Below are 10,970 nucleotides of genomic sequence, written 5' to 3' on the forward strand. Positions count from 1 at the left end.
GATAGTTTCACTGTGTCATTGTTCGTACAATCATTAAATATTGTAGAACAAAATAGGTGATACAGGTTTCATTATGGTACTACATGTACAGTAAATACATCTCTGTAAAAGTACTGCAGTAGTAGAGAGAATACTACAGACACAGAATCATTGAACAAAGTTTGATATATATTGTTGCAAAACACTACAATACAATCACAACATAGCTTTATTTGAATCAAAGTAAAAATAATTAGCTATGAAATAGAAAAGAAAAGACAGTACTGTAAAACATCAAATGCAGTGTTCCTCAACTTGCTTGTACTGTATGAAACTTTCATGATTTAAAGTAAACATGGAAGATTGTTTGTCTGTTTCTATACAACTATGCAATAAGAGTAATGCAACGGTTACTTATCATTTTGAGTAGTTGTATCAATTGATAGTTAGATCATTGTAAGGAAATGAATAGACACTCATTTGAAATGTTATGTGTGAATTGCCTTTTGAAATAGTAGTAATTTGATGTTAAGTTGTGTCATATTTAACAGGTGATTTTTGTTGAATGAACAAATGATCTAAGTTTTATGTGTATTGTATCCAAGCAATTGAGAAAAGGGTTAGAGTTTTGAAAAATGTGCATTTTGATCATTGGTTGTGAGTTTTGTGTCTAGAGTTGTGAAAAATTACATCATGGTTCTGAAAATAGTAACAAAGTGATTGTAAAAAAACTAACTCTATGGGGTGTGTGTGTGTGTGTGTGTGTGTGTGTGTGTGTGTGTGTGAGTGTGTGTGTGTGTGTGTGTGTGTGTGTGTTTGTGTTTGTGTGTGTTTGTGTGTGTTCACAGTTTGATCACTTTTTTTCAAGAGTAAATCATATGGACGTAACGATTGATTGTTTTTCCTCAAAGTTTTGTTCTTTGTAGACGTCCCTATCTGCTATTTTACATACAGAATGTGTATGTTGTGATACTGCAAATTAAACACATAAACTACATTGTGTAGACATCGCCTACTGCTTTCCCTTACTACAGCCCTTGTGAACAGTGACTGAAGAACATGTTGTATTCTGCGCACTGTCAGGGAAGGGCAAAAATACATCAAAATGTATTGTAACTGCCGCTCTTTCATACAAAAGCTTTGGCTACACATCTATATTAGGGAGGATTCGCTGTTTGTTCATAAAAAAGGTCTTCCTGTCTTACTAGGTGTGTAAAATAAACAACCCACAAAGTAGTTTCGAAAATATGCAAAGAGATATATTCATAAGAATTAATAGTTGAATGTCTCACACAATAGCATTACAATCAATACCTCCAAATATAAACAATTGTGAGCAATAGAGAAACAACAATTCTTATCTGGAATAAGTTGGTGTGAAGTCCATACAGTTAATGTCCAAATCCCACAGGCAGAAAGTCAGACAGAAATCCAAACGATAAAGGTCTTGCAAAAATCGCAAAAAAATAAGTCCCCAAAGACAAAAATAGATGTATTTAATCATTGTGAAACATTGTCCATCATCAGGAATTCACACAGGTTGAGGCATTTGTTGCCTTTCAAAATCACGACACCGACCCAGCATGAATTAAACCATTAAAAGCCCCATGCAGCCATTCAAGCAGGCCAAACCATGTGGGACTAGCGTACCACGTTAACCCACTTAGCGGTAGTCACCAACCATGAAGCCCCTTTACAATAGACAATATGTGCAATTAGACAAACATCCACAATATTATAGTGAGTAAATACACTTATGACATGAAAAAGAAAACATGACTTATACTGGGCGAGAAACCTGCTCGACAGAAGTGACTTGAGAGTCAAAATCAGGTAGGCCATTCCTACCTCCCCATAGCAGACTGACTCCTCTGACTAAACAGCAATTATTCCTACCTGCCTATAACTCACTAGCACCCCCTTTATGGTGAGGCAGAGAAAACTATGATAACAGTTTCTCAAACTGTTACAGTATTTTAAAATAAAATACCAAATACCTTAATTTTTGTCACAGAGACGAACTCCGTGATTCCCTCCTCTGGCCATCGGAGGGAGCCCTCTCCCGAATACTAGCACACACACACACTATATTTCCCACCAACCCCTGCACTTGGACTAATTACCCACCTGCTGTTCATCATTTACTGGACTAATAAGGACGCTTTCACACCTCATTCAAACACGAAGTCTTGTATTGCCGTGGTGTACAATTCTGAGCGTTATTCTATATTCTGCCTGCCTGCCTGTTACTGAACCTGCTGTTTACCGTTTACGAATCTCTGCTGCCTACCCCTGACCTGTGCTTTGTTACCCTGATCTGTGAGTGTTATCTGCCAGCCCTGACCTTTGCCTGTTCCCTGTTATACCTGTTTGCCCCTGATCTAACTTGCCTGTACGACTACGAGCCTGTCTAATAAAAGCATGCAAATGGATCCCAGCCTGAATGACGATTCATTACAGAAGACTTCGCCAGCTCAAGATCCAGCTGCTTTCAACCACCTGTGTGCTACCATGTCAGCTCAAGCCAGCCAACTCGCCACTTACCAGCACCAGCTGAACCACCTTACCTCTCTCTAAAGGCTCTGCAAGGTCTCCAGACAACTGCGCCGCCCATGCCACCAACACTCGCAGTGGCGGCCATTAACCAGGCAGCCGAAACGCCACCCTCTCACCACCCGCGCTTGTCTCTGCCAGAGAAGTGTGACGGCGATCCTTCAAAATGTAAAGGCTTCATGTTGCAATGCTCACTATACCTCAACCAGCAACCCGCTCTGTTCACCACTGAGGCTGGTAAGATTGCTTTTGTATGTTCATTATTCTCTGGCAAAGCGCTTGAATGGATAACTGCTGTATGGCGGGATGATGGTACCGCATTTTCTTCCTTTGAGTATTTTGTGCAGAGATTCAAGGAGGTTTTTGATCACCCCAGCGACGGAAAAGGGGCGGGTGACCGGCTGATGAAGCTGAGACAGGGACCCAAGACCGCTGCCCTGGCGTTTCGCACCCTAGCTGCACAGACGAACTGAGTGAACGATACTTTGTAGACCTGTTTTCAGAGAGGGTTAACACATGAATTACAAGCTGAGCTCGCCTGCCGGGATGAAGGTAAAAGCTTAGATCAGTTCATCAAACTCACCATCCAAATAGCCAATCTCCTCCGTTCTCGCAAAGTCACCACTATGTCTGGGGTTCGCACAGGTCAGCCCAGTGAACATGATAATTCTGAAGCCATGCAAATTAACTCTTATCATCTGTCTAAAACGGAGAGAACTCGTAGGATGGCTCATCGCCTGTGTCTGTATTGTGGAAATCCAGGACACATACGGAACAATTGCCCAGTCCGATCACGCTCTGAAGACCCACGACCGGTGAGTGATGATAAAACAGTCTATCAATCTGACATGTGTGTTTCTGTCCCCATAACGCTACAGATTGATTATCTCAAGTACAGTACTCACGCTTTGCTGGATTCTGGAGCAGCGGGGAACTTCATGTCACAACACTTTGTTCAACAGAGTCATATTCCCATAATTGCATGCTCTTCTTCCCTCACAGTGGAAGCGATAGATGGACGCCCGCTGGGCACCGGGGATGTGAAAGCCATCACCAAACCACTCACCATGCAGATAGGACTCTTCCACACCGAGAAAATCCAATTCCACATCTTACCCACCTCCACTTCTTTTTCGCAGGGAAAAAGGATGGCGGTTTACGGCCCTGCATTGATTACCGTGGACTCAATGAAATAACTGTCAAGTTTCGCTACCCACTTCCTCTGGTCCCTGCAGCCCTAGAACAGTTACAAACAGCCAAATACTTTACCAAACTGGATCTTCGCAGCGCTTACAACCTGATCCGCATCCGGGAAGGTAATGAATGGAAGACAGCATTCTCCACTGCCAATGGCCACTATGAATACCTTGTAATGCCCTTCGGCCTGGTCAATAGTCCTTCCATATTTCAAGCATTCATTAATGATGTATTCCGTGACATTTTAAGTAAGTTTGTTATCGTCTACATCGATGACATTCTGATTTATTCTGACACCCTCAGTGAACATATTCAACAGGTCAGGGAAGTGTTGAAATGGCTGATCCAGTATCAACTCTATGCGAAAGCTGAAAAGTGTGAGTTTCATCAGACTTGTGTGTCATTCCTGGGCTACGTAATCAGCCCCGACGGGGTAGCCATGGATGAAAAGAAGGTCTCAACGATCTTGATTTGGCCACAACCAAAGAGGCTGAACCTACGTCAAGCCCGATGGTCCCTGTTGTTCTCACGCTTCCACTTCATAGTTACATACAGGCCAGGCTCAAAGAATGTCAAGGCTGATGCACTCTTGTGGCAGTTTGAAGGTGAGCTCATACACAAAATTCCTGAAACTGTGTTGCCTGAATCTCTCGTTGTTGCTCCCATTCAGTGGAATATCACGGCTGAACTCGAGGAGGCCAATTCCCAGACTGAAATCCCGCCAGAGTGTCCTCTGAATAAAACCTTCGTCCCTGAGAATTACAGAACCTGAGTCCTGGAGATGGTACACAGCTTACCCGCATCTGGTCACCCTGGGATCACAGCTACAATACACCTCCCAGAACCGCTTTTGGTGGCCATCACTGGACAGGGATACTATCCAGTTAATTCATCATTGCACCACCTGTAATGTTAATATATCTTCCCATCAGTCACCTGCTGGTCTACTCCAGCCACTACCCATACCTCAGCACCCATGGTCCCATATTGCCATAGATTTCGTCACAGACCTACCACCATCTGATCAATACACCATCATACTTACCGCTTCTCCAAAGCTTGCCGACTCATTCCGCTGCCCAAGCTCCCCACTGCTATGCAGACTGCTGAACACCTGTGTAACTGGGTATTTTGACTGTATGGTTTACCTGAAGACATCGTCTCTGACCGTGATCCCCAATTCACATCCCGTCTCTGGTCTGCTTTCTGTCAAGCACTCAACATTAACGTCAGTCTCACCTCCGGCTACCATCCACAATCGAACGGACAAATTGAATGCCTTAATCAAGAACTCATCCGTTTCCTTCGATCATACTGCAGCCAGCATCAGAATGATTGGGCCCGATTCCTCCTGTGGGCCGAATATGCTCAGAACTCACTCCGCAAACTAGCAACAGGTCTGACTACCTTCCTGGGATACCAACCTCCTTTATTCCCGTGATCAGGGGAACCCACCGATGTGCCCGCAATAAATGACTGGATGAACCGAAGTGAAGCAACCTGGAACAGAGCACACACTCACCTGCAGCACGCTGTCCGCCGAACGAGAGAGCAAGCGGATCGCCACCGCCATCCCGGTCCCACTTACCGTCCAGGCCAATGGGTATGGCTGTCTACCAGGGACCTACACCTTCAGACACCCTGCAAAAAACTTAGCCTGAGGTATGTTGGTCCATTTCAGATCATTTCAGATCACCAGTTTCATTCCGTTTAGCATTGCCTGACCATTTCCGTATCTCTCCCACTTTAGGTGTAGGGGTAGGGGGGGGGCTCTGTCACAGAGACAAACTCTGTGATTCCCTCCTCTGGCCATCGGAGGGAGCCCTCTCCCGAGTACTAGCACACACACACACACACTACATTTCCCAGCAACCCCCGCACTTGGACTAATTACCCACCTGCTGTTCATCATTTACTGGACTAATAAGGACGCTCTCACACCTCATTCAAACGCGAAGTCTTGTATTGTCATGGTGTACAATTCTGAGCGTTATTCTATATTCTGCCTGCCTGCCTGTTACTGAACCTGCTGTTTACCGTTTACGAATCTCTGCTGCCTACCCCTGACCTGTGCTTTGTTACCCTGATCTGTGAGTGTTATCTGCCAGCCATGAACTTTTCCTGTTCTCAGTTTATGATTTTGCCTGTTCCCTGTTATACCTGTTTGCCCCTGATCTACCTTGCCTGTACGACTACGAGCCTGTCTAATAAAAGCATGCAAATGGATCCCAGCCTGAATGACGATTCATTACAATTTTAAGCATATCAAATTAAACTAAAAAATACAGCAGCCACACCATGTATCAAAATAAACTCCTGTATTTTTGTATTTTAAAAATACTAAAAAAATACTTTTACAATAGAGCATGAAATTTATTCGCAAACCTTCCATCATTTGGACTATTTGATCGATCCCTTCACCATTACACTGACTTAAGTAAACAATGTTTGATAGCAACAGCTTTTTCAATCAATAAATCTGACATATGTGACCAGTTAAAGGCACACTATGTACAGTAAGATTTTTGGATTAAAATATCCAAAAACCAGTAGAACAATGTTATATATTTTGTTGACTTGTGTACTTACATTATCCCAAATGTTTCCAAGAATGTTTAAATCCAGAGAAACAATTTTAACAGGACAAGAGCTGTGTCCGTGTGTCGCCTATCAATGCATCATACCCTCAATTTCCGATTTTATTTTGTAGAAACCATGGGAACACCAAAGACACATTATATTCCTCATATGACTAATAAAACATATTATATGTTTTATTCAACAGATAAGGAACTGTTTGGATTCATTCATCGACTGAAAACTAATCATGTTATATAGCTGCTTTTTAAATCTCGTTTTCTTGATTTACAGTGAGTACCATGTTTTACCATGACTAACATTGATCAAGCTTACTGCAGTGTCTCATAGTACCTGCCAATGTTAATAATCTCGTCCATGAACATGATTTCTGCCAGAGTCCTGTCCCGATTCTTTTCCACTGGCTGTAGACATGAAGACAACACATCCCATGATTCCACAAAATCAAGGATAAGCAACTGAATAAGCGACTTCTAGTGGTGAAAATTTACATATTGTGGCTTTAACAGATCAAATATTAAAATATCCCTGTGATCTCCCATATGAAGGTCAGTTTTAAAGTAACCAACAGTTTAATGTTTAACAGTTTGTGAATGACTCTTGAATTGTGTCTTAATGTAGTAACTTTAAGTTTGGTAAAAAAAAAAAAAAAAAAAAAAAAAGAGCCTACTTTGCATTAGCAACACTGACTCAATGACAAACAAGTCATTCATAAGAAGACAACTGATGGCACCTGTGTTCATAGCAACTAGTTTCTAACTAATTAATCAATTGATTGTTAATCATAAATATAGGGGGCTGCTGCTCTGTATAATAGTTTTCAAGAACATTATGTAAATTGGTAAACTATTTAGCCTAGCTACCAAAATTAACACCAAAACTTAACATCTGTTCTGAACTCAAGTCTGTGCAAACCACTAAATAAGCACCAATCAGAGGCCGCATTTTTATGATGTCATCATGTAGACTTCATACAAAGTATTTTACAGTATTTTAAGTCGATGTTTGATGCTGGAAAGACTTTCTGAACACACAAATGATGTGCAACAAAACACTATTTCATGGAGTCTGTAATTACTGATCAGTGATAGACTTTGTCTTTTCTATCGCACTGATCAAACTTCTCCTTCTGCAGCTCTTCATTAAAATCACACTGTTTTGATCCTCCATTTTAATCTGGAGCGTTTCTTCACAGCAGCTGCTCTTGGTAACAGACCTGAGAATCGATCACCGAACTGATGGAGGCTTTAAGATTCACAACTACAGATGAGATTCTGTGAGAGAGGAGAAGATCCTAAATCAAGTTCAGATCTGAGACAAATCCTACATGAACTTGTCAGATTCTGGAATAGATCCAGACCAGAGCAAAGCATGCTGGGAACTGCCCAGTTTCAGTTCGTTCAACACAAATGATGAAGTGAACTTCAGTTTGACGTGTTTAAGTGGATTTACTCCATTAAATCAGGACAGAATGTGCAGTAATTGTGTGGTTTAACTCATTTTAATGAAGTTCATTTAACAAGCAGCAGAAATCATGTTTACAGTGTAGATTAAAAGATGGACAGATTGATGATTCCTGATTGTGATGTGTTTTATCTCCATCAGATTCCCATCGGATCACTCCGGATCTGAACACAGTGAGTGAATGGATCCGTCTGTCTGAGGAGAACACAGTGATTACTGACACTAACACACCACAGTCGTATCCTGATCATCCCGACAGATTTGATGTGTATAATCGTCAGGTGTTGTGTAGAGAGAGTGTGTGTGATCGACGCTGTTACTGGGAGATTGAGTGGAGTGGATGTGTGGATATATCAGTGTCATATAAGAGCATCAGGAGGAAGGGACGGGGTATTGAGTGTGTGTTTGGATCTAATGATCAATCCTGGAGTTTGAGCTGCTCTTCCTCCAGATACTCATTCAGACACAATAACATAAAGACTGATCTCCCTGTAGAGCCCATCAGCAGGAGAACAGGAGTGAATGATGATGATGATGATGATGATAAGGAGGTGAATCACTTTAGAACAGGAGTGTATGTGGATCACAGTGCAGGAACTCTGTCCTTCTACAGCGTCCCTGGAGACACAATGATCCTCATCCACACAGTCCAGACCACATTCACTCAACCGCTCTATCCTGGGTTTATGGTTTGGTCTGGATCAGTGAAACTGTGTTCATGAACAGACTGTAGAGAGACTCTACCCATAATGCTTTGAGCTCATGATGAATCAGTGACAGAGAGACTCTACCCATAATGCTTTGAGCTGATGATGAATCAGTGACAGAGAGACTCTACCCATAATGCTTTGAGCTGATGATGAATGAGTGACAGTGAGACTCTACCCATAATGCTTTGAGCTGATGATGAATCAGAACAGAGAGACTCTACCCATAATGCTTTGAGCTGATGATGAATCAGTGACAGTGAGAATCTACCCATAATGCTTTGAGCTGATGATGAATCAGTGACAGAGACACTCTACCCATAATGTTTTGAGCTGATGATGAATCAGTGACAGAGAGACTCTACCCATAATGCTTTGAGCTGATGATGAATGAGTGACAGTGAGACTCTACCCATAATGCTTTGAGCTGATGATGAATCAGAACAGAGAGACTCTACCCATAATGCTTTGAGCTGATGATGAATCAGTGACAGTGAGACTCTACCCATAATGCTTTGAGCTGATGATGAATCAGTGACAGTGAGACTCTACCCATAATGCTTTGAGCTGATGATGAATCAGTGACAGTGAGACTCTACCCATAATGCTTTGAGCTGATGATGAATCAGTGAAAGTGAGACTCTACCCATAATGCTTTGAGCTGATGATGAATCAGTGACAGTGAGAATCTACCCATAATGCTTTGAGCTGATGATGAATCAGTGACAGAGAGACTCTACCCATAATGCTTTGAGCTGATGATGAATCAGAACAGAGAGACTCTACCCATAATGCTTTGAGCTGATGATGAATCAGTGACAGTGAGACTCTACCCATAATGCTTTGAGCTGATGATGAATCAGTGAAAGTGAGACTCTACCCATAATGCTTTGAGCTGATGATGAATCAGTGACAGTGAGAATCTACCCATAATGCTTTGAGCTGATGATGAATCAGTGACAGTGAGACTCTACCCATAATGCTTTGAGCTGATGATGAATCAGTGACAGTGAGACTCTACCCATAATGCTTTGAGCTGATGATGAATCAGTGACAGAGACTCTACCCATAATGCTTTGAGCTGATGATGAATCAGTGACAGAGAATCTACCCATAATGCTTTGAGCTGATGATGAATCAGTGACAGAGAGACTCTACCCATAATGCTTTGAGCTGATGATGAATCAGTGACAGTGAGACTCTACCCATAATGCTTTGAGCTGATGATGAATCAGTGACAGAGACTCTACCCATAATGCTTTGAGCTGATGATGAATCAGTGACAGTGAGACTCTACCCATAATGCTTTGAGCTGATGATGAATCAGTGACAGAGACTCTACCCATAATGCTTTGAGCTGATGATGAATGAGTGACAGTGAGACTCTACCCATAATGCTTTGAGCTCATGATGAATCAGTGACAGAGAGACTCTACCCATAATGCTTTGAGCTGATGATGAATCAGTGACAGAGAGACTCTACCCATAATGCTTTGAGCTGATGATGAATCAGTGACAGAGAGATTCTACCCATAATGCTTTGAGCTGATGATGAATCAGTGACAGAGAGACTCTACCCATAATGCTTTGAGCTGATGATGAATCAGAACAGAGAGATTCTACCCATAATGCTTTGAGCTGATGATGAATCAGTGACAGAGAGATTCTACCCATAATGCTTTGAGCTCATGATGAATCAGTGACAGTGAGACTCTACCCATAATGCTTTGAGCTGATGATGAATCAGAACAGTGAGATGTTATAGAGTCTCTTCATTACATTAATACTGTTGTGACACTGTTACAGTAAAGACATGTTTTACCGCTCCATTTATTACAATGATTTCATGTCTAATATAGTTTTAATTTTTTTTGTTGTTGTTGTCTATTTTATTCCTCTTATCCATTTTAATGTGTGTATGTCTTTAAATGTGAATGGGTCTGTCTGTCATGTGACTGATCACATGACAGGAATCAGGAAGTACACCAGTATAAAGGAGGCAGCATGGCAATCAATCTCTCTCTACAAATGCATCGGTGATCAGCAGCCCTGGATTGTGGAGTTTATTCTGTCTCTTTATATATATACTTTATATACACCGGTGGACACTTCTCACTTTCACACTGGAAACACACTAGGATTCTGATGGACTGTTTTATGGTGAAAACAGACTCTGTTCTTTTAACAGTTATTCTAGTTTATTGTGTTGTTTTCAGTTTCTTGTGTTTATTGTAAATACATTCAGTTTATTCACTATATTACTGTTGTACGTCTCGTCTATTTAAACACTCCAAACTCTCACACAGTTTAATCTGACCCTATTTTAGTTCATGTAAACTCGACCAATAGGGCCAATCGTTACACTGTCACTGAAATATCATGTCAGAATGAGTGTGTGTGTGTCTGTGTCTGTGTGTGTGTGTTTTCATGATTTATGAGGACACACACAAATACAAACCCGATTCCAAAAAA

The 10,970-nt window shown here is 41.6% G+C and overlaps 1 protein-coding gene across 12 annotated transcripts in view; it reads left to right on the plus strand.

Annotated features, from left to right (window-relative positions):
• Nucleotides 1-10,970, plus strand: part of LOC137036379 (NLR family CARD domain-containing protein 3-like) — a 32,817-nt gene extending 21,847 nt beyond the window's left edge. The window contains exons 9-13 of one of the 12 annotated variants that reach the window (XR_010897173.1): nucleotides 2,559-3,084; nucleotides 3,248-3,347; nucleotides 3,535-5,391; nucleotides 5,480-6,806; nucleotides 7,933-8,040. Coding sequence is in view for 3 of the 12 variants with exons in the window: in XM_067410523.1 (XP_067266624.1) it covers nucleotides 7,933-8,513 (581 nt within the window). In the remaining 9 variants the exon portion in view is untranslated. Of the gene's footprint in view, nucleotides 1-1,993; nucleotides 5,392-5,479; nucleotides 6,807-7,932 lie in introns of those variants that run through there. The other 11 variants (XR_010897166.1, XR_010897167.1, XR_010897170.1 and 8 more) reach the window with 11 other exon arrangements.

Source organism: Chanodichthys erythropterus, chromosome 14, assembly GCF_024489055.1.
Source record: "Chanodichthys erythropterus isolate Z2021 chromosome 14, ASM2448905v1, whole genome shotgun sequence".
NCBI classification, from domain to species: domain Eukaryota; kingdom Metazoa; phylum Chordata; class Actinopteri; order Cypriniformes; family Xenocyprididae; genus Chanodichthys; species Chanodichthys erythropterus.